This window comes from Catharus ustulatus, chromosome 3 (assembly GCF_009819885.2).
Source record: "Catharus ustulatus isolate bCatUst1 chromosome 3, bCatUst1.pri.v2, whole genome shotgun sequence".
NCBI classification, from domain to species: domain Eukaryota; kingdom Metazoa; phylum Chordata; class Aves; order Passeriformes; family Turdidae; genus Catharus; species Catharus ustulatus.
The window spans coordinates 107,529,751-107,554,407 of NC_046223.1; the positions used below are offsets into that span (position 1 = coordinate 107,529,751).

The 24,657-nt window shown below is 38.7% G+C and overlaps 2 protein-coding genes across 5 annotated transcripts in view; one reads left to right on the plus strand and one right to left on the minus strand.

The window, feature by feature from the left end:
- The window catches only part of VSNL1 (visinin like 1), an 84,285-nt gene extending 74,019 nt beyond the window's left edge, over positions 1 to 10,266 (plus strand). For both annotated transcript variants that reach the window (XM_033053896.1, XM_033053897.2), the window contains exons 3-4: positions 8,065 to 8,280; positions 9,216 to 10,266. In XM_033053896.1, the coding sequence (XP_032909787.1) occupies positions 8,065 to 8,280; positions 9,216 to 9,413 (414 nt within the window). In that variant the 3' untranslated portion in view covers positions 9,414 to 10,266. The remainder of the gene's footprint in view (positions 1 to 8,064; positions 8,281 to 9,215) is intronic.
- A 5,525-nt stretch (positions 10,267 to 15,791) lies between these two features.
- The window catches only part of SMC6 (structural maintenance of chromosomes 6), a 37,732-nt gene continuing 28,866 nt past the window's right edge, over positions 15,792 to 24,657 (minus strand). For all 3 annotated transcript variants that reach the window (XM_033055372.1, XM_033055371.2, XM_033055373.1), the window contains exons 22-28: positions 23,744 to 23,881; positions 22,866 to 23,011; positions 22,057 to 22,182; positions 21,308 to 21,413; positions 19,356 to 19,508; positions 17,564 to 17,661; positions 15,792 to 16,238 (exon numbers count right to left, since the gene is read on the minus strand). In XM_033055372.1, the coding sequence (XP_032911263.1) occupies positions 16,130 to 16,238; positions 17,564 to 17,661; positions 19,356 to 19,508; positions 21,308 to 21,413; positions 22,057 to 22,182; positions 22,866 to 23,011; positions 23,744 to 23,881 (876 nt within the window). In that variant the 3' untranslated portion in view covers positions 15,792 to 16,129. The remainder of the gene's footprint in view (positions 16,239 to 17,563; positions 17,662 to 19,355; positions 19,509 to 21,307; positions 21,414 to 22,056; positions 22,183 to 22,865; positions 23,012 to 23,743; positions 23,882 to 24,657) is intronic.

Genomic DNA, 24,657 nt, shown 5'->3' on the forward strand with positions numbered 1-24,657 from the left:
TGGTCTCTTCCCTAAGAAGGAGACACCTTTGGGAACCATGTAGAACTGAGTGTCACTGGTACCAATATCCACATTTTGTCTCCATTGGCTGAGCACAGCCAGTACCAGCACAGCAGCAGCAGGTTCAGGGACATGGCATCTCCATGTGAAAGCAGTTATCCATATGGCCCACAGGAGGTTTTCTACATCTCTTTCTACAGAGAGAAAAGAACGCAAATGATAGAAAAAATAAATTGTATGTGATGAGGATTTCCCCTTCTTGCACCATTTTAGACAAGGAACAAGAGTATGATACTCCTTTTTATGATTTCAGATATCCTTTGAAGTTCTTTGTTCAAGACTTCTTCCCCTTAGGGGAGCTGCTCTGTGAGGCTAAAGCCAAGTGTACCTGAGAGCTGCCACTGCTTGAATACCTGTGGTTTATTCTAGACCTGCCTGTACAGCTTCTTCATTCCCAGAAGGTGACACAATGGGTTGCACCATTCCTGTCTGCTTCCCCACCTTTGTGAAAGTCCTTTCAAGTTACAAATAAAAGTCTTCCAGCCTCCTTGAGCTGTATTTTCCTCTTTCTTTACATGTTGAGCTTTAGGTGTTATCCAAATGCTGCTCAACCATATTGATATTGTGACTGTCAATAAAAGCAAAAACAATAGTTATTCATGTGGAAATGCAAATGTGCACAGCACTTCATGTAAATTAAAGTGAGTTTTCTTAAACATCAGTGAGTTCAACAGTATTGTCCCATTTCTAAACAAGAACTGATTTAGTCCATTCCCTTGTCTCTTTATAGATATATACATATATATTCTCCAGGTGTATCTGTAGGTATAGATGCATGATCCCTTGCACCAGAATGCTGCTATTTCAAGGTTTTTATATCCTGTAGGGCTTGTAAGTCTTGGTCTTGACCTTTGTGAGGGATTATGTTATTTGACAAGGATAGATATGGACAAAAAAACATTATCTTGGAAAGATGTTTTCTTAAGACTGCACTATGGTAAAAGACTCTTTATTAATTAATATTAGTTTCAATAAGAGCAGAATTGGAAGAGTTACAGAGGGATGAACTTCATAGGCTGTACAGAATTTGTCCAAGGCTACCTGAAAACCTATCTGCTCTCAGCTTCATTGCAGAAGAAAAGCTTTAAGACAGACCTTGCAGCAATTAGAAGCACAGGCTGGATTTTAGATGATTCAAAATTTCATTTCAGTACAGTTCCTTTGTGAGTTACTGGATTACTTTAAAACTCAGAACTGAAAATAAAAGTCAATAGGATATGCCTAGGGACAACAGAGGAAAAAAAAACATACCAAGTTGTTTGCTACCTGTCTCTTCTGGATTATGTCAACTATTACTGCTCTTGCTGCCATCCTTCCCAACTCTCCCCTTTGACTTTGGGGTCTATTCCATTCCCTTACCTCTTCTCCCTTCTGGGAAGCATCAGTTCTCTGATAAGCCCAGCTACAGCCATTTTCCTTCTCATTCTGCAGTTTTCTTTCTGCAGTACCAGGCTATAACAACTCCATATGTAGAGGGATTTTAGGAGGACACGTTACATAAGTATATGAGACAGTCAGATATTTCAGGCACAAGTATTTTTCCTCTGGTTCCATCTGTATATTCATGAGATGGTTGTCTCAGACTTTAGTGACTCGTGTTTCAAATCCCTTTTTGGCTGGAAATGGCACTTACTGAGGCTTCTATAGTCCTGTTCTCTTGGGCAGTGTGCACTAAGGACTTCACAACACAGCAGGCACAGCATTCAAGTTAATGCTCTGAACCTTGGGAAAATAAAACTCACTGGGAAAATAAAGTCTCTTTTAGAAATGAAGTCAGATGATCTTTACCAGGGGGAGAAAAAAAGGACGGGAAAAAGGATATTTCCCAGTGTATCCTCCATTTGGTATGTTCCCAGATTCCTGGAGAGATAACATGGTGTCAAGACAACAGAAGCTGTAATTAGGCCTGGACATAGACACAATACAGCAGGATCCTGATAGCCCTGTGCTGTCGCTGACCTTGGGTAGTGGAAGACTGTGCCAGACTTAAAATAAATAAAGTGTTCCAGTGCTGCTGCTCAGTTAAGGAAGATCAAAGAGAAATAACATTTAATCAGTGGTAGTTGTGGTGTTAAGCACTAGCAATACTAATTGTTTTGATGAGAATTCTCCCTGAAGATTTTTTTTTTTTATTAGCACTGAGTAATAGCTGAGCTGCTAGTGTATTGACCTATAGCACTACCACAGCTCAATTAAGTTTCTTATTGTCCAAATCTAATCAGAGAAAAGCTGGGATTGAAAATCGATTCATTTCCTGCTACTTAATGACTAATTCCCCACAAATGTGAATATAAAGATTAACTTTTCAGGTTGAATGTTTTTTTAGAGGTAGACTCTGCCAGATGGGTGTTTGTGAAGAGGAAGCATGGCTCCTCTTTTCCCATCCATCTTCCTCCAATCTCTTGGTGTATTCTTGCTTTTTAGTCTTCTCTTAGCCTGTGGTTTGTGCATTTTCTGTGGTCTCTTAACTCATGTCTCACACTATTGAAAGGAACTGTTATTGACAATTCATGGTCAGCTCCTAAATTTTCAAATATTTATTCTCCATATTCTTCAAACGATCATTTCTGTCACCTGCAAGACAGAGCAGCTTTGTCCTCAACCATTATGTAAAGGTTAGTCACAATCTTTGGGTCTTGCTGATCCCAGTTTGGCCTGTACTAGTTGTGAATTTTCCTGGTGAACAGAAGTTACTTTTCTTGGCTCATCTAAATATTTCTTCTTTATGTAAAGAACTAACAGCTGTTTATAAACCTCCCCAAGTGTCTCTGCATGCACACGTTCACAGCACATGAGCAAACATCCATGAGAAAACATTCCACTGCTGCAGCATCTGAAATCAGCACAAATCTTTTTTTGTATTTATCCTCCTAGTGCACCTCTGAGGTGTAGCTCACAGCTCACAGTTTTACACATGGACAATTGAGTCTGGGATCTAAAGAGACGTTTAGATTCTGGTCTTTGGTGGTCCACGAGATTATCCTCTCCCCATGGCTTAGCTGCTGCTAGACCTGCAGACCCACAGCTGTGGATGGTGTCCACTCCTTGGGGCTCTCTGGCAGGCTGAAGCCAGGTGGCTGGGATATTTCTGCCTTGGGTGGGATATTTCTGCCTTGGGTGGGATATTTCTGCCTTGGCTGGGATATTTCTGCCTTGGCTGGGATATTTCTGCCTTGCACTGCAGATGTGCAGGAGAGTGCAGCAGTCAGATCTCTTCCAGAACAAGGACAGATGTGTGGCTGTATCTTTTTGTGCTGGCCTGGTTCTGCCCTTAATTACATGATTTTTCATTTTTACAGAGAGGTGGTGGCAGGGACAGGCTGCAGCCCTGCAGGTCACCCTGGTACCAGAGTGGCACATCCTTCCCAACAGGTCCTGACAGGCACAGCCTGGATATCTCTTCCCCTTCTTATGTCTTAGTACATGAAGCACAAGAGTACAGTGCATTGTAGTAAATGTCAATTTTGTTTTTTTCCTAAAGGAGACAGCTAAAAAGTAATATTTTTTCTTATCTCATCAACTCCTGTGATGTTGGGCTGCTGGCAGGAATCCAGAACTTCATCTTCTTGGCAAATTAGGAGGAGAAACCTGCTCCCCATCATCACAGGCATCCTCCCCAGTGACCTCAGCTCTGAGCAGCTGTAACAGCAGGCTAGACCAGCAGCTGTCAGCATCTGGGTTCAACTTCAGGAGGTTGGGTATTAAAAAATACCTGAAAATGTGTGAACTTCCAAAAGCAGCCAAACTTTCTGATTCTCAAAGTGCTCATGTTCTTCACTTACAAAGTTAACATGGATGCCTAGCAGAATTACAAAATAAAGCACAAATAAAGTAGATAAGAAGGATAATTAATTCCTTCCTAAAGCATAACAGCATTGAATGTTTAAGGTTTTTTCCCACAAGAACCAACTGCTTGGCTTGTTTTTTTGTGCTGGCCCTTGACAATGCTTTTTCTGCTCCTTCCACTGGCTGTGCCCCCTCCTTCCTCTTCTCTGCTTCAGCTCTCAGCAGAGCTGAACCCCAAACAGGGCAGAAGCTCTGTGCCATCTCCTGCTTTCCTACCTCCTGCTCTGTGCTCCAGCTCCCACACCAGCTCTGGAAGCTGGGACCTCACATCAGTGACTGAGTTGTCACCTGGCCATGTGTCACCAGCATGCCCTGCTTCTTGTACACTGGTGTAATTCTGGTTTTCTATATTTTATAGCAGAATTTCCTTTTTAATAGAAATGCATCTCAGTATCCTGTGATTAAACATCACCTGGAAAACAAAGCACTACTCAGGCCAGTCTATAGATTTGCTCTACCCCATCCTATTAAGAGATGTAGAGACCTTGACTTTCCTAACCCCTCCCTATCACTGGGGAATTTGGGGAAATCTATTTTGGTTGGGCTTTTTTATCCATACTAAAATTTTGTTTTAGCCACATGCTAGAATTTTAGCCATATTCTTTAGCATAAGCTTCATGCTTTTGCAATAATTCCGTCCCTAAGATGATCTGAATGAATTGATCACTGCTTTGCCTGTGAACAGCATCACTTCAAAGAGGCTAAAGCAGCTGCAAGCAATCAGATTAATATTCCCAGGTATTTGATCAGTTTCCCCAAGAGTTATGTACAATTTGTAGGTGTTATTCACTAGATATTCTGATTCCAGGACTGATTGAATGCCCTCCATACACCAGAAATGTGTCCAGAAACACAGTGGGAGCTAAGAATCTGCAGACAATACTCATATAAAATTTAGAAGCAGATTAAGGGAATTTTTTTCAAATCTTCTTTTTCTTAAATGGCAGTTGACTGTAGAGATAACACTTTGTTCACACCCCAGTATGTTGATCTAACTGGTTATAACCTACAAAGACCAAGCAAGAGATGAATCCTAGAATGGTTTGGGTTGAAAGGAACCTTAAAGATCATCTAGTTCCAACCTCCTGGGATGGGTAGGGACACTTTTGTCTAGACCAGGAAGGCCTTTCACCAGATGAGACCAGAGAAAAAGAAAGGAATGAACAGTGTTAGATCACCCATGGAACTGGCTGTTTTAGTTTGTCTTGATTTTTGGACAAAAAGAGTAGATCAGGAGACAGTGCTGGTGCATGGAGTGCCTTTTTCAGTGGCAGGTTGCAGTAGAAGGGAACTTGATGCTTTCATATGTAGATTGATCACCTGGTCAAGGGTTTGCAGGTACACTGAAAGCTGAAGGTGTGTCCGAAAATCCCAGCTCTATTTATTTACTTTTTTCCTGAAGTATTCACTGAGGTCATGCAAGAGGCAGATTAAACCACCTTCCTTGTAATCCCTCTGACAAAAAATTGGTGTTTGTCTTTCAGAGATCCCTGTCTCCCATTGCCATTTGGCTTAGGCTGCTCTGAAAGTAGTTAAAGCCTGTGCCTTTATACTTTGCTAAGGCCTCACTGTGTTTTAATAGTAAAAAAAATGTTTTACCAGAGCTGGCATCTTTTGCTCTGTAATTGTTTTAGTCTTCCTTACTTCATATTTATGAAGAGTTTTAAAACAGGCCAATGGAAATCTTCAAGTAGGTTTTTAAACAAGTTTTGACAATGTTTTTGAGTTGTTCTGAGCTAAAAATAATACAAATCAGCAGGTACAGACTGGAGAGCAAGTGCCTTCAGTCCCTAAAGGGCCTTTTACTGCATTTGCTCCCTACAGGAAGATAAATAGAAAAAAAATTAGAAAGGTTACAGTTCCATATGATGCTGTAAAGGCCAAGACTTAGCTGAGCAGTGCCACTGTCTTCTTCACCTCAGAAAAGAAAAAAACATGGTCTTGTCTGTGGTAAAAAAATTAGAAGGATATTTTTCTCACTGCTACATGAGGCTAATAGTGTGACCAGCAAAGAGGTAGGCACAGCTTGCTGATGCTCCTCTAGTGGGAGACTGAAAACTATGTTCCAGAACAACTTTAAAATGGTCTTCAGCATCTTCAGCTACTGACCCAACCTAATTCCCCACTTTGTTCTTGGACTCTTACGTGGTTTTGGGTATCTGACACTTCTCCTTTTGTGTGGGCATGCTTTTTCATTGTACTTTCCTTCTTTAGTCTCACCAGTATGTTTGCACCATTTCTGTATGGGCAGTGAACAGAGCAGTCTCAGTTACCTCCAGGTGTTTTTTTAATACCTTTTTTTTAAAGAGACTGTAGAGTGACAGTCACAGGAACAGAGATCAGGCAGCATCCTCAGCAGCAGTCAGCTCTGAGCACAATTACTTGGAAGACTGTAAAATTTCGAAGCGTTTTGTTCTACATACATCACAGGATAGTCATCAGCACTGATTTAAAAAGCAAAAGATTTGTCCTTTCAGCATTGAACAACCAGCAGACTGTCTAGAATAAAAGGTGGGGGGATGTGGAATTCATGGTGGAATACAGGCCATGAGAGCCATTTCTTAACCTCTCAGCAGTGGACTGGAGAAATGCACATTCTACACTATACATGCAATTAAATATCACCTATGTGAACATTCAAAGCTGGAATTGGAGGGGGAGCTGGATCATGGAGAAAAGGAAGCAATGAGGAACCTGAAAATAACATCTAAAACAATAACATGTTTTAGGTAACATTTGCAAACTTTGTTCTGCCCCTGAATGCCAGGCTGTGAGCCCAAGGAACCTTCCCATGGAGGGAGCTCTCCTTGCTCTGACAAAAGGCTGAGGTTGTGGTTAGAATAATTAAGAAAGGTCTGGCAACTGCAGCCACTGAAATCCTGAATTGTATTAGAGAACCCAAATATCTTTGTATCTGTTGATGAGCCCAATCATGATCATGTTTAAAGGCAGAAATCAGAAAGTACAGAAGAAGCTGCAGCAGTACCTCGACTGCTCCATCAGTTTTGATTATCAAAACAGAAACAGGGCTTGGGTTCAGTACAGGCACAGAAGTTACATTTTCAGGAGAAGACAATACCAAATGCTTTCAGGGAAAATAGAAAGCTGAAGGAAACTTTTGGGTTGGAACCTCTGTGGCAACACAGCAGTGGCTGACATGACCCACATGGCCACCTAGTGCAAGCAGCTGGCTGAGCTCTAAGTTTTGCATATTTAAGGCAAGACACAGTTTTGGATGGGGAAATGGAAAATTGTAAAATGCAGGTCTACTTCAGCTGCCACTGAAGACTTTCCTTCAAACTTACATTATAAATGCAATATTTAATAAGAATTGGAATTTTAAAGAGAACAAAATAAGATGGCTCTCATATGGGGAGTAATGCATGTTTATATTTTAGGACCAGGAAAACCTCCATGAAATTTTGCTGGGAATATAATACAAACATTGTTTGTGTATGGTCCCTGCACTAGTGTAAAACCCCCTTTCTTTAGGGGTGTGTTTTCTTGACTCTGGCCAACAACTACCTGCTCAAATGTCTTAAATCATACACTTCCTGAAGGGAAGATATAGCAGCTGAAAACCTACATGATATAGTCATTTAACATACTCTGTTAAACTACAGCCAATTGCAGTGTTCACTGAAGGATATTAAGATATTAAACATGAAAAGCATTACACTGTATTATTCAACTGAATCTGTGTTCTTGAATGCTGGTTGGCAGAACAGAACATATGTTCATGTGGGTTTTCATGGGTTTTTTTAATATAAGAATCCCACACATATACTTGGTTGCAACATGTCAAGGGCTGGTTAAAATTCTCTTAGAATGCACCCTGGCTTCTTTATTTCATAGTCAGAGATTATACACAATCTACCATTTACACCCTACTTCATTATAAGACTCATCTAGTTAATTTAGATTTAAAGTAGGATTATATATATTTGTATTATAGCTTGTGGAAACCTGAGATATTTTTGTAGAAATAAGTTTTTAATGATCATTCCAGTATAACTGTTAGGGAACATTGCAGATTGTCAGTTTCCCACAAAGCTCACCAGCCACTCTTCATAAATGCCTCACTTTGGCATTTTGCAGTCAGGTATACAGCTCTCTCCTTTGCATTAACACAGTTCTATATATTATTTTATTTTGCAGTTCTTTCCATATGGAGACGCTTCTAAGTTTGCCCAGCACGCCTTCCGAACCTTTGATAAAAACGGAGATGGGACCATCGACTTCAGAGAGTTCATTTGTGCCCTGTCCATCACCTCACGAGGCAGCTTTGAGCAAAAGCTGAACTGGGCCTTCAACATGTACGACCTGGATGGTGATGGTAAAATCACAAGAGTGGAAATGCTGGAAATTATAGAGGTGAGATCAGTGTGACACTCAAAAATGTCACAATGTTAATAACATTTTATTCCTTGTTCACACAGAGTTTAGGGTTTAGGCTCACCAGAGGCTGTACAGTACATTAAATGCACATTACAAACATTAATCCTGTGGTACAGGATTAATATGCCCAAGTGGTACAAGAACACAAACATGTTTGTTAATAGATGTAATCTTGGAGAACTGCAGAGTACATATGTGCATATAAGCTTTTAAATATCCTGAGATATTTTTTTTCCCCCTGATGAATGGATTAATCACAAGAACAGCACAGCACAGGATTTACAAAGCCCATCTCAAAGTCACTTGACACCCGTGAAATTATTGGACTGTAGCTCAAGTAGTTGAAGCCTCACTGGAGATTAACTTCAGATGATTACAGAAATTTGCAGGGATAAAAACATGCCATTTTAAGTGAGCTCTCACAGATGGGCTTTAAGATGGCCACAACATATAAGAGGAAGGATAAAGTTTACCACCTTCGTCATCTGCATCTTGCCACAGTAGTTAATACCAGATTGTGCCCACATGTACACACAGAATCTTATTTAAGGATGGTGACTTCTAAAACTAATTATTCTGCATTTATGTGAAATAGTTCAACTAAACAATTGATCCAGAGAGTAAGTTACAAGACTTTTATATGGTGAAACACGAAGCCAAAGAAATTCATTCTGGGATGCCAAATGTAACATCAAAATAAACGTACATCTAAAGAAAATAAAATATATTCTTCCTTCTTTTAAGTATCTGGACTTTCCATTCTAAGGGGGTGGGGGGGGGAAACCCACAAAAACAATCTTTTAGAGAAATTTGCAATCATTTTATTGTTAGAACATATTTCCAGAATTTGATGACATCAAAAAATTAGATTGAATTTCCTGCTGAATTTTCCATTTGGTTTCTTTCCAAAGGCCATCTACAAAATGGTGGGCACTGTGATAATGATGAAAATGAATGAGGATGGTCTGACGCCTGAGCAACGGGTAGACAAGATCTTCAGTAAGATGGATAAGAACAAAGACGATCAGATCACGCTGGATGAATTCAAAGAAGCTGCAAAGAGTGATCCGTCCATTGTATTACTCCTGCAGTGTGACATTCAAAAATGAGCTTGTGTACGACGCGTCATAGACTGCACAGAAGTTTAATGTTCCATTCAGTTTGCAGCTATTTCCACACACACAAAAATTTGCTTGGACTACCTATAAATGGACTTGCTTCTTGTGTTTGAAACACTTGTGTGCATGAGAATGTCATTTGCTAAAGAATTTTAAAAGTATATATTATAAAAATAAACTGCCACAACGTGATGTGTGCAATGTCATTTCATAACAACCCTCTTCCTCTGAAGCCTGTGCAGCAGGCCTGTGCTGCAGTGAATTATATTATTTATTGTTCATGTTTTACTGATGCTAGCTCTGTGTCTCCTAGGCTGAGTAATGTTAGTGACACTGAATTCCCATGGTAATGTTAACTGTTTATTATAAATCATGTCACCATTCTGCTGTAAAGTAGTACTGGACAGACAGAAGGGAAGAGCTCCTCGGCTCCCAGGTCTGATCCACACGTGCTTGTATTGTCAGTGGATATAAATGTACTTCATTTGCATGCCTTTTAGGTTTGCCTTAATTCTTACCTCATTTGCATCCCTTCAATCTGGAAAGAGCTATGTCAGAGGAATGCAGTATATTTAAAAAAAAAAAAGAAAATCCTGCTAAAATTTACCCTTTAATTAAGAATATATATAAATATATATATATATAATGTTTAAAATATTGTTTTATTGCAAGTTTAAAGGTTTTATTGGAAGTGTATTGATCTTTGCCAGAATTTTCAAAAGCTTCCACAGAGGTTGCAATATATATGTCCCAAAATAAATTTATAACATTTGACCTTTTCCCCTAATTCTTATTTCATGTCTTCAGCATGGTAATAAAAAAAAAAAAAGTTAAATCTCTTTAATTATCTGTCACTGTACACTGGGAAATATGTATTTCATTACTGAAGCATGAAGAAAACTACTTTGCACTCACTCGCTGGAAGAATCATACTATACAAAACCAAAAGTTGTAGTTCTTGTGTTTAGGGGTGGAGCAGCTGTTGATGCTCTAAGATGCTACTGCTAAGATTTACCAGCACAGCTACTAGACCTGTGCTGCTTTTTAAGCTGTGTGAGTGAAATACAGTTTATTTGCTCGGCCTAAACCTGTTTTTTAATGTTTTTCCCTCCTGAAGTAAGAAACATTCCTCTTACCAACTGACACTAAACTACTCTGTGTTTTATATAAACAGACACTGTTAAAAATCATTACTGATTAATTAACCATGAAGTATGATGATAAAGGAGGGATAGTGAGGAGAACTAACTTCCTCTTCAATTCTATGTGCACAAATCAAGTTTCTCTCTATCCTGTGATAAATTCTGCACGGCCTTGGGAAAGGATGAAGAACTATCAGACTGCAGAAATTGCAGATTAAAACCTTCCTATGCCCCATTTCCCTGATGCTTTAAACAGTTGGTTGCTTGCTGGATTAAAAGAGAAAACAAAAAGCAATCTGAGCATCTTACAATTGCATGTTTGATATTTCTTCCTTACCTTACGAAGAAAAGAGACCGTACTTTTAATAGCTAAAAATCAAACAATAAAACATGACACAAACCAAATCATTCTCTGTATTTTCAAATTTAAAAAGCGAAACTCATCTTAAAATTAAAGGGAAAAGAAAACAAGCAAGAAAAAGCAGTTTTACACAGTTTGCTAAGAATTGTGGGGGGGGATCACAGAATTGATTGCTGCCACCACCACAGCCATCCTCTCATTTTTCAGTTGTCTTGTATTCCAAACAAACAGCAAAAGCAGAAATAACAACTACATTTTCTAATATCAGAATTTTACTTACACTACACAGGTAATTGTCTTAGCAAATTAGGGAGGAGCATACTTCATGCATTTGGCCCTAACTTGAAACACACATATTGAAATTGCATACTTCTGAGAATGATGTGCCCAACTTGAATACTTCCCAGATTTTATGCCTCTGGTTTACATATATGAGAAGCAATCTCTCATTCTGTTTTCCTGCGTCTTGAATTTATGTAGCTAGACAGGCTCCATTTACTTTAGTGCAGCATTAAGCAATGCACTGCCATCCAAAATGGCCAACAACTCAGAGTCAAACTCAAAAATGTAACATCAGCACTGCAATCTTCTCTCTAGGCAGCCACTACTGTAAACCAAGAATATGACCGTTTTGAGACCTTAGTAGGATCACTGCAAAAATAAGTGCATCCATACAAGGGCTTCAGTAATTGTTTATTCAGAATTAATTCCCCACCATGACAATATGCTTATAATAATTATACAGTCAGGAACACGTCCTCATCAAGTACAGGGGTAGATTAGAATGAATACAATGTGCTCATTTGAATGAAAGAGGAGAATTGTTGCTACCTCCTCCAATATTTCAAGTCCAAAAACCTTGGGAGAAAGCTGAAGTGTTAGCTCAGTAGGAATGTACTAATTTTCCTTAAGCCCTTTTCTCCACATAACTCATTACAGAAGGCTAATGAAGATAAATGCTTTACCCTTTCCTGCCTCTGCAGTCTTGCCTTTTTTTTTTTTTTTGGATGCTGAAGAAAATCAAGAGGAAATAATGCAATGCCATTCTATTTCATACTGTAAAAGGATCTAAAACATACTCCAATTTCATCATAAAATCGAGTCAAGCTAAACATGTGGCTTGTGATCATGTCTTAGAATCAAATAATGGTTTGGGTTGAGAGGGACCTTAAAGATGATTCAATTCCAACTCCCTGCAGGGACATCTTCCATTAAAACAGGTTGCCCAGGGCCCCATCCAGCCTGATGTTGAGCACTTTCAGAGATGGGGTGTTCACAAATTCTTTGGGCAAACAATTCCACTGCCTCACTACCCCCACAATAAAGAACTTACTCCTTATATTTAATCTAAATCTACTATCTGTCAGTTTAAAGCTGCTCCCCCTTGTCCTGTCATCGCATGCCCTTGTAAGAAGTCCCTTTCCAGTTGTCGTGCAGCCCCTTTAAGCACTGGAAGGTGCTATGAGCTCTTTCTGGAGCCTTCTCTTTCTGGAGCCTTCTCCAGGCTCAACAGACCCAGTTCTCAGTTTGCCTCCACAGCAGAGGTTCTCCAGCCCTCTGAGCATCTTTTTAGCCCCCTCTGATCCTGCTCCAACAGGTCTATGCTCTTCCAGTGCTGAGGATGCCAGACCTGTGCGCAGTACTCCAGGCAGGATCTCACAACACCAGAGAGCAGGAGTCACCTCCCTCAACCTGCTGGTTCCAAACAAGTTTTGCCAAGCGTGCACTTTGTAAGGTGCCCCCCAGTATCTTCACATAGTCCTAAAGGTGTAAGTACCTTGAACTGTGGAATTATGGAATTGTTCAGATGGGTAAGGACCTTCATAGATCTCTTGCTCAGCTCCCTGTTGAAGGAGATGCAGAAGTCTATTCAGTAGACTCCAAAACCTTCCAAGGACAGAGATTTTACAGCCTGTTTGCATAATTCTCAAATGCCTTTTACCTCCATCATGAACAGTCCCTGCTGTTTTACTCAGCCAGATCCTCCCCACTGATCAATGACTGCTGTGTGTCCCTTGCAGCACACACATTAACAAAAGCCTGGCCCTCTTCTGTCAGTAACCTGCTCACAGCTGCCTGCAGTCTGCCCATTCCCCTGGGCTCCTGAGGTCACCAGCACAGGCAAACAGTGCCTGGTGGAGAAGAGCATGAAAAGATCCCTTCAGCCCCAGCTGTACCTGTGTACCAGTGAAGCTTCCCCAGCTAGGGATAACACGGCCTGGGGCTCAGTCCCCTGCAGCTGGAGTCCCTGAAGCAGCTGTGCCAGAGCCTCTGGACAGCCAGTGTGCTGAGGACAGAGGTAGCTGTGCAGGTCACAGGCTGACAGGAGTGCCAGTTTGCCAGGCTGGGGCCAACAAAAAGCTCCTTTGCAGGTGTGCAGAGGCTGAGCAGTGACAGGTGAAGGAATACAGGAGGAAGTGAACAGGCTATGTGGTATTCGAGTGAACAAGCAAGAGATTTTACAGCAAGCAAAATTAGTTACAGAGATGCCACAGTCTCAAGACTCAGGAGTCTCCAACCTCCTCTGTAGTGGAGGAGCAGGTGGACTCAGAACCCTGCAGGGTAATTAGTCAAGGTCTTTTACTCAAGGGCCTGTTCAAGATGAAGGCTGGAAGCAGGTCACTCCACATACCAGGAGGAGGTTCCTCCTCCTCCTGGAAACAAGTAGAACTGAAACCTTCAACAGGTATGAGGCTCTGGAACAAGGCCAGATGATGAGGTGGGTGAAGGTACTTGTGGGACAGAGGGGCCTCCTAAAGCAACACCTCCTGTACCCCACATCCAGACCTGCTCTGTTATCAGGAAAAGGGCAGCTGTAACAGCAGACTCCCTTCAAGGGCAGGGAGATGAGGGAAGGCCTGGTATGCAGAACACACCCAAGTCAGGGGGAATTCTGCTGGCTCCCAGGGGCATGGATAAGAGAAATTACTGGAAAACTCTCCAATCTAATAAGGCCCTCTGAATACTATCTACTATTGGTTGTTCAAGCCAGCAGTGACGAAAAAAACCAAGAGAATTCCAAGGACAATAAAAAGGGACTTCAGGGCCTTGGGTTGAAGGTTGAAGGATCAGAAGCACACGTAGTGATTTTCCTTGGTAATAAGGAATAACATTGCCAGGAATAGGCAGATCCACCACGTCAATACATGGCTCCAAGACTGGTATAGGCAAAAAAAAAATTTTTTTTACCACGAGAATATCTAGTCAACACTTGCTCTATTGACACCTAATGAGATGCACCTATCTCAGAGGGGAAAAAGAGCTCTAGCACAGGAGCCAGCAGGGCTCATTGACAGAACTGTAAAACCAGCTTGGAAGGAGGAAAGGGACAAAACCAGGCTTGCCACTGGGGAGTGATGGGACAGTGTGCCAGAACTTGAGAAAACTAATGGGATCTCCCCATCTCCTTCAGGCTTGCAAAGCACCACACCTGAAATGTTTCTACACTAATGCACACAGCATGAGGAACAAGACCACCTCAAGCCTTTGGCCCAATCCCAGAGATTTGATATCACTGGCACAAGTGAAACTGTGTGGGCTTAGTCCTGTGATTGGAGTGCCCTGTCGGATGGTTACAGGCTCAGGAGGGATGGGCAGGGCAGAAGTGGGTGGGGTGGCATTGTAAGTCACGGGAGGGATGTAATGTATGGACCCTACAGTGGGCAATGGCACAGCTGCAAGCCTCTAAGTAAGAATCAAGGGACATACAAATAAGGCAATGTCATCTTGTGAGTCTACTACAGGCCTGCTGTCATTAATCAATGGCTCTCTGAGGAATTAAGGGACCTCCAACTCAACTTGCCAGAAGTTGGGAACATCACACAGCTGATGGATCAGCATTTTTTATGGTTCCATGATTCTGTAAGGTGTTATTTCCTTCAAGTCTTACCTAGCTTCCATATTTTAAAGAAACCTACAAAATTAATACCGTGCTGCTACTGAAAACAAATTACACTACAAAGTCAACACTTACACTGTAATAAGGTTTTATTGAGGAACTGCTATTCAGTAAAAAAGTGCAGAAACTGCTGAATGTTGTTCTCTGAGTAGTCTCAACAGCTTTTGTAGCTGCATAACATCAAACAACAGCAAAAAAATCCCCCAAGACAAAAACAAAAAAGAAATGCAGCTGAACTCTAAAAAGCGATTTTTGAAGAGCTGCCAAAAATTTCAAGGTCCTGGAGGAAAAAAGAACAAGAGAGGAAAAAAAGGTTAACTTGAGTGAGTTTGAAAAATCTGTTTCTTCCTTCTCTCTCTTATCCCCAGTAAATGCTTGCAATATCTAAACAAATCAAGTTTAAGTGCACTACTCCCAGGGAAACATGGGAGGGCAGGGAGACCCGACAAAACACAGGTCTACAATGCTGTAGAAAAGTTACTGTATTTTTTCCCAAAATTCTTACTCTACTTCATTCCTATAGATTGGAAAGACTTGAGTCTCTTTAGTTTATTATAATAAAATGAATATTTAGAGACTTATTCTGTACCTGGAAGCTTAAGAGTGTGTAAGAACCAGTTCATTAGAATTAAGAATATAGGTTTATAAAGACAAAGCTTGCTAGGTTTGGTCACCTCATGTCCAAAGACACTCAAGCTCTTTAGAAAAGTAATGAAAGAACTATTTTCCTGCCAAGAAAATATACTACAGATAAATTTTTTCCCTTTTCTAATTATGAAAGTATAAGTTCTATTAGTTTCTCATGTTCAGGTACTGAGGTTTCACTGGAAAATAAATGAAACAGACTTTACTGCATGTATTAATTACCTACCACACATCTAAGAAATAAAGCATAGCTAGGAAGAAAACAGTATTTTTAACTTAATGCTAATTTTAGGTGTGTAGAGACACTAAAACATTACCACAAGTATCAGTTCAAACGGTTTATTAAAATATTATTTCATAGTTATACAAAATATATTTCAACTTTTCCAGAAGAAAAAACAGAACAACAGATAAAAAAATTCTATAGCTGGTAGCTAAAAATATCAACAAAACATTTAAAATTTTATCCTCATCCAAACTGTGCTTATTCTTGTTCTGTGCACACACAGTAATGCTTTAAAAAATAATTAATAACAATACAGAAATATCTTCCTGAGAGTATCTAACAAATCATCATCTTTTTCAGCATCAGGAAGCAATAATTTTACATATATTATTCCACATTTGTCTTCAATATTATACCATATTCATACAGAGATACTTATTGATCTTCATCTCTGTCATTCCTATTTTGGAAATTCAGTGTTCTTTGGTCTCTTGGAGGGTCTGGCATGCGGAGGATTCGAATATGGGGACTCGTAGGCAGAGAACTAAAAATAAAGGATGCATCATTTAAACAATGTTTCTTCTCCAAGAATTTCAGTATTTCCATTTGATTCTTTACATTACTTACGTATTTTCCCCTTTAATTAACTCCACCTCTTTTCTTTGACAGTTTTAAAAAACAATAATGTGAAGTTCAGGCTTCACTGAACTGATCCTGGGCCCAATTTAATAAAAACATGAGGTAAAGACAAGCACTCATTTCTATCATGTGATTTCTAACAGTTAGACTGCCTTAACTAGAGAAAAGGCTCTTTAATGAAAACCTCCAAATGAGCAAATGATGGAATACAAGTAAGGATTTGCCTTAAAGGTCCTGAAGTAGCACACACTATACACACATGTAATCTATCACAACATACTAAGAATGAGCAGAGTTACTAAACATAAATTTAAACAGGCTTCTCCACTGATGATCCTAAATGGATTTTTCCTGAATCTGCTACCATATTTCTGTTAAATTTAATGTTTGCTGAACATGAAACATGGAACAGTATAGCAAATTCAAACTGAACTTGAATTACTAATTCTTTCAACAGTAACCATACAAAAATTCCTGTGTACTTACTAGCTTCAGAAAATCTCCACAAAAGCATTTCCACTGAAATAACAACAGATACCACTACTCTACTTTTTATATACTTTAGTGAGGGAAGACAATTAGGAATAAATTAACTTCTTTTTGAAGACTGCTTTAATTACCCTCACAGGCTTCACTGGTCACACTGGGTCAATAGAGAGGAGCTGGCTGCACAAGGTTGGAGACATGACTGTCCCCTTAAACTGGGAATGGCTCTACCAGGGTTTTACATAAAGGTTTTGAAAGAATTTTGAACCATTAGATCAAAAATTCAAAACATGGTGTAAGCTATGAGTCTCTAGATCAGCAACATTAAAAGCCAGAAAATAAAATCAACTGCAATGACAAATCCCTTGAAAGTAGGGTAGTATTAACTGAAAAAAATCTCAAGTCTTTTGTTATTTTTGGAAGGGGAGAGGGAAATACAAAGCTAAGCTAAGAAGAGCCTGTTTGACAAAATAAAACATTTCTAAAAGTTGTTTTACTTCAGATAAATTGATTCAAGTGCCACTGAATTACCATTATGTAAGGAAGAGTAAAAAAAAAAACCCTATTAAAAAAACTCTTTCAAATTCACAGAACCATCAGCAGTGAACTGCTTAATTGTTTATTTTCTACTGCTACAAACAGTAGAATTTTGTTCTCCTCATACTCAATATTTTTAAGTTCCACTCCTTGCAAGAGAACTGCCTTGCAATTCTTGTATCCTGAAATAACCCACAGCAGTGTTACCTCATGCTCAGGGGGGTGAACAAAATGAACTGTCGATGCCGCTGGAAGTCAGCCCTCTCCAGAATCATATCGATGGCAATTCTTCTGTTAACCATATCCTAAAGACAAAAGATTTCTCAGGTAGTGACACTGACAGTAATAAATACATTAGAGAACATGATTCTAGAAAATCTACCAGATTTAACTGCTATACAGTCAAGGTTGGCTAAATAATACTAATAAAACCTAAGAAAAACTGGAGAAACATTAGGGTAAAAATCTAAAAGCTACAAATTATAGCCTGGGAAATTCTTAGACTGTACATTGTACTTTATATGGACAATGGAAATCTTCTATCAGAAAAATCACACACTCATCTACTTATAGTGTTCTTCTATCATCTTTGATGGACATACAATAGTTCTTACTTTATTGGTATGCTGAGATGAACTGCACTTTAGCAGAATGTTTCCTGTAAAATCCTGCCTGAAAAATCACCTGAAAGGATTTAAGGGCTCCATGAAACCTATGATATGATGGAGCTTGTTTTTATTAGGATTATTACTGTCATTATCATTATTGCTATTTTGGAGGCAACCTTATGCATTAGGCATACTGAAAAGGATGTGCAATAGAAGCTGTTATCAGGAGGGACTAAGAAAGCTCTGGTGCTGTGCACTGATCCTCATGAAAGCAGAGATCTCCCACAAAAATACACCGCGGAGTCCTCATGTGGTGGGACTCTGTGATTACACCAAGAGTAACTACAGAACATGTGGACAGTAAGGCTGCACTTACTGGAACTGCAGAGGAAAGACAAATTGCATGGAATAATTTATGGAATAGATGACATGTAAGTTCTTTGCAAGGCCTACAGTTCTGAGCATCCACGCTTTTCTGGAAAGATGGATAAATTTGTGCACCACTAACTTTTAAATGAGGATCTAAGATTTGAAAGCTGGCTGAAAAATGACTGCTTCACTACCTTAGATGCATGCTCTCCTTTTTGAAATTCTTTAATATAGACCATATTATCTTTGTTCCCTCTAAGTGATTCCAAGTAAATAAATGATTGATATAAATGATTGAATAGATGATTGAGGAAGGGACACTGAGGCAAAATTAAACAAGCCAGTATCAAATCTTTGTCTCACAGAAGTAAATATTTTCTCAAACTCATACCACATTAATAAATACAAAATGAATCTTTTAAAAAAGAAAATAAATTTCAAAATGAGTGAGTGGCCTGTCTAGGGAAGCTGTACACAAAAATATGATTTAACAGTTCTAGCTAAAATTAGTATTTATTGTTCATTATTCTGCTTTCCAACATATTGGAAACATGCTCTTAGCTGAAGTATGAGTTTCTACAAAATGAGTAGCAATGATGAACCCAATTGCCACATTTGCTCTGAAAAAAACCCCATACTGATCTCAAAACTGGCAGAAACCAAAGCACATGCCAAGCCCAGAATGTCCCAGCAATATGCAGAGTCAACCTCTGACAAACACAGTAACAGCTGATTTATTATTTTTGTGCTGAACAAAGGTTTGAGCATGTGAATTAACAGAAAGGCTCATATTTCTGGATACCAACTTCAGAAACAAAACAGCTTTCAAAAGCTACCAAACAAAGCAAACAAGATCACTAACAAATTTTGTTTTGGGGGATTTTGACTTTGGTTAGGGGGTTTTTTATAATTTACAGTTAACTACTGAGGTTTTAAATCTAACCAAATACAAGTAACAACCCAACGACTTCACCACTTTATACAAATCAGAATGGGAGACGTAATTTAAGTTTAAACTATACCATGTAGACATCAAATTCATCCATGCATCTGAAAGGAGATTCAGAAATGTTCCACAGAGACAGAATGAAACAAACTGTGGAGAAGGAACGTTCACCTCCTGATAAGGATCTCAGATCACTACGAGCAGTTTTTTCTTCCTCTCGAGGCTGAACCTTGAAATAAAAATATTGGAGCAATTTTTAAATCTGAGATGAAGACATACTAATAGAATCATAGTTTTAACAGCAAACAAATTATATATGAACAGACAGAGATCACTTAAAAACAATTTTCTGCATTTCACTGCAACTGCCATTCTGGAATGGGATGGCTCCTAACCATTTACTAACACATTTCTAGGATCTCTGCAACTTTTTCTATCACAGTCATACACACTGAACAGATTGAATGACTCTGCCAGAGTTTTGTTATTTAAATCTTTTTTTAATAGCTGTTAAACAGTGTTTAATAAATGTCAACATAGATGTTTACATAACAGTAAAATCCCATGGTTACCAGGTACCACAGAAAAGCAGGTAATTCATTTACAGAAGAATTTTAAATGAGGAAGGGATTCTTTATATGGAATACATGAAACACTGTGAAGAGCCATTTGGTTACATTGATTACGATGACATCTTGTGGCAATCCTGTAAGATGAACCTTGGGCATTTTCTTGCCCTACTAATTGCTTTGGCCTTTAAAAAGTGCAGCAGGCAAATAAGTGGAATCTTTTTTTTTCAGGGAATTGTTTTCTTTTTGCAACTTACATTCCTTGACTAAATATGGATCTCTTTTGTGAGATACGTGAGACATCAGCTATTAAAAAAATATATTCTGATAAAGTCAAGTAATGACTTGATATTTTATGGACTGAGTTTAGTTCTTCAGATATATGTGCTTCACCTGTCTAATCAGGACTGTGATAGGTATTTATGTTGCCACTGCTCATTTTTCCCCTTAATCCCTAAAACTGAAGTCTCCTACAGAAACTAAAGTAAATAAATCCATTATAAAACTCTTTTGGATCTGTGTTAAAAGGGACACATAGAAAAAAAAACCTATTGAAGCTTTCCTGCATTAAGTTTTTAAATAACAACTAGAGCCATTACACAATCACACAAATACTGGTGAACTTCCTATCAGTGAACCAGGAATGAGTTATTTCGAAAGACTAGATGACCATTCCACATTTATTCCTTGTAAGTAGCAACCTGCCCATTTAAAATGGCAATATTTTCTGTCTTTGCTTGTTTTCAACAACATCTTACTGGCACCAAATGGGATGGAAGAAACTTATCCAACACCAATTTGATGTGAATAAGCAGACACTTCTTCACTTCTTCACAGGCTTTTGGAAACTGCTTCAATATGTTCCTCCCAACAGACAAAATCCAGCCATTTTCACATACTTTTTCTGCTGAATCATTGTTACATAAGTTACTTTACTACCATGCATAATATGCCCACTCTTAAATTTAACCTTTGCAATGACTGGTTTTGTAACTTATATAACTTCATCAATATTCTTATCCTAAAGCAATCATTGGTCATCTCTACTGAGGTCAACTGATTGAAATAATTGATATTCAAACTGAGATGGGAAGGGTAGGGGGGTCCTAAGCAGCATAACTGGTGTGCATGACAGTCTCCATTATCTTTTAACCAAAACACAGAAGTCCAGCAACTTCTTAGTGAGGTTCCTATGGCTGCATATTCCAAGCACAACACTCCTAACATTTCTATAACTTACACTTCACAATTTTCTAGTTGCAATCATAACTAACTCTTTTATTTGATTAAATTGACTTCTTGTTCAGAATATTTATAACGCTACAACTTAGTGTATCACAAATTGGAGAGAGAAATACAATTTATTCTATCATTTGCAATGCATTTCTAGCACCTGAGACTAAAACAAATAATAATTCATTATGTATTATGGTAATTGAAGTAATATAAAATAACTTACTGTTATGGAAAGTGTCTCATTCTTGTGATCAAAAATGATATGTCCAGAGCAACCTCGAACACGTAATAAGTGCTCAAAGTGGAGTTTGCATTGCATAGAAAGGCTCCTTAAATCAAGCAGACAAACATTAGGGGAACAAGTTTTTAAATACATGAAAAAGTAACAACAGATTTTCATCGACATCATTAAGCATGTACCCCTCCTCCAATAACAACATTCTCCCAAAATCAACTGCACTCTCAAGTGGGTGAAATTAGATGTAGTGGAGAGAATCCTTTTGAATGAAGGCAACAACAAAATCTTCATGGACAGGTTTAGGATTTTAAGGAACTGAAGCAAGAAAAAAGGGGTGTACACAGTAATGGAGAAGAAGCTGACAAATTACAGAATCTGAATCAAGATCTTAAAAATTTTTCAGCACAGAGCAAAGAAGTGTTTGGCCCACAATGAAATGATAGGAGCTCAGCACCACTGATTATAAACAATAAAAAAGAGTGACAGCCCAGATTATTTCAAGTCCTGGTATGTTGCTAACATTTTACTGAGCAAAACCAGCACTCAAACAGAACTGCCTTGGATGCAGTCAGCACAGCTGAGGTCTTTGGGATGAAGCAAAATACAGGCTCCACTATCTCACTGCTTTTCCAGCTGTCAGTCCAGGCTGCCTCTGAACTCTCAGGCATGATAAAACTGAAACTGGGAGCGAGCTTAGGTTAAAAAGATGGTTGTGAACACTGCCTGAAACTCACCTTAGGAACTGCCGATACACTTTGAGCCTCTCTGTCATTACTTCGTCCAGCACTGCAATAAATCTCCTTAAATTCTTTACTTTATTGCTTGCATCCTCGTATCTTTCCTTTGCATAATGAAATTGCCTGTTTTAATTAACAGAAAGGTTAGGAATAATACGCATTACATTAAAACTGAGCTTTTGTGGTAAATGCTGAAAATCATTTTGATAATCAAAATATTCAAATGAAAGGTTCCTTGTGAGGATTTATGTGAAAGATAAAAGCATTTGATAAGTCAAGAAAGACACTGTTCACAAATGAAATGTGGACAAAAATTAAATCTTAATTCTATTTTTAATTCTTTTGAAAATAAACTCCTTCACCAAGTAGAATGAATGACTGGTTTCCCAAGAGTATCTGAGGGAAGTGCTTCCTTGAAATACACTGAAGTCAAACCTCAAGGAGCTGCCCAGCTTGTGCATTACTTACTTAGTCTCTAATTACACTTAATACTCAATACATCATAAAATAATGGTGAGTTAAATTTGTGTAGTCATAACTGGGATGCTTCAAAACACTAAGAGGGCATTTGATTATTGATAATATACATATAGAGCACAGATGCTGCTTAAAATCACTGGAAGGTGTTTCAGGACTCTTAAATCTGTTCAGTACTGGGAGAATCAGTACAACAGATTTCTACACCTTCATACACAGCTCAAGTACTAAAAACACACATAAACACATAGTGAGTCAGTAAGAAAACTCTTCTTTCCCCTCTCTTTTCCATCCTACCTGAACTGTTTTAGACAGTAAAGATGACTTACTGGATTATTTCTTCTCTGTTTCCACGGTGACTGCTTTCTAAATTTATCTTCTCTCTCAAGCGATTCATTTCTGCATCAAGACTTTTAACAGTTCTGCTGACCTTGATGCGCTCTGAGAAGATTTGCTTTGCTTTTGCCATTTTTTCCTAAAGGAATGTTTGAAACGCAAATAATTGTCACATTTTTTCAAAAATCCTTTTAGTCCTCACAGCAAGTATTTTATGCTACAGAAAATCACAAACTCCAAGCAAGAACAATATTTTTGTGTTCTTTCTGTTTTCATTACAGCTAACTCAGTTAACAATTTTATTGACAACATTTCAGTGCCAAGAACTGTATCCAAGATTTTTAATATAATCACAGTTATTTAGCTAATGCAGATAAATAAGGAACCAAAATCACCATATTTAAATAGGCAGTCTTCCAAAAGTCCTTGGGGATGTGATTTCAGAGTTAGTTAATAAAGCTTGATTAGGTAAGTCTTGAAAAGACCAGATATCAGGCCTGTACAAGGAAAATCTTGTCATCCAAGAAACCAAAACAATATTATTAAATTTAACTTAAGCCACAAATTTTAAGTAATTTTAATCTTCTCATTGCAAAAGATGGAAGAAATGGCTCTGGATGGATACACCCTAATTTATCTGTCAAGACAGAAATGGTGTCCTGTCAGAAAAAAAGAGGACTCAATTCACTTATATAAAATTATTTTACTAGCTTTACACACTCAGTGTAGGACATAGCTGAGAATACTCAGTGTAGCTGAGTATATGAATATGGTCTGTATGTTATACAAGTGGAATTATTTATATTAAATATTAGAAGAATCACGACCATCTGACTTCAACAGCCATTAAGAACCCACCCACCACACGTACCTCTAATTCCTTTCCTTTGGAAACTAGTAAATCTTTGTGCTTATTTATGCAAGCCTCATGTTCTCTCTGTTTGTCTTCATAGTGCTGTAAATGACGTTTGCTGTTTTCCACTTCTGACTCAGCCTGGTTTAATTCAGCCTGTTTGGTGCAAATCACAACGTGAGCTGTTTGGGGTAGATTCCTGAGAATCTCTCTAGTGTTTACTGACTTCTCACAGGTTGTTCTAACTTATTTTTCTTTCATTAACACTAATTCTAGAGCCTGGGAGCTTTAACAACAGCTTATGAGAAAGTCTATGCTTAATTCTGACAAGAAATAAATACATGCAACGATTTTAGGAATTATATCTTGAGGTGTTTTCATCTTTAAAAAAGCTATGCTTTCTCCCAAAGCTCAAAAACTGCATTTATTTTTTCCACTACATTCTATCTGGAACTTCTGATGCCTGTGTGACATCACCCAGAACTGCATTTCTGTGTGAAAATTCAGTATGCTGCTACACCTGTCATATAAAATCATAGAATCATAGCATAGTTAAGGTTTGAATAAATCTTTAAGAACATTAAGTACAAACATCAACCCAAACCCACCACCGTATACACCACTAAACCACATCCTCCAGTACAACAGCCATACATTTTTTGAATGCTTCCAGGGATAGTGATTCCACCACTTGCCTGGGAAGTTTGTTCCAATGGTTTACAACCCTTTCCATAAATTTTTTTCTCACCATATCTAAACTAAACCTCCCTTGGTGCAATTTGAAGCCATTTCCTCTCCTCCTGTCACTTGTTACCTAGGAGAAGAGACTGAGCCCCACCTCAGTACAACCTCCTTTTATGTGGTTGTAGGGACTGGTAAGGTCCCCCTTGAGCCTCCTTTTCTCCAGGCTAAACAGCCCCAGCTCCCTCTGC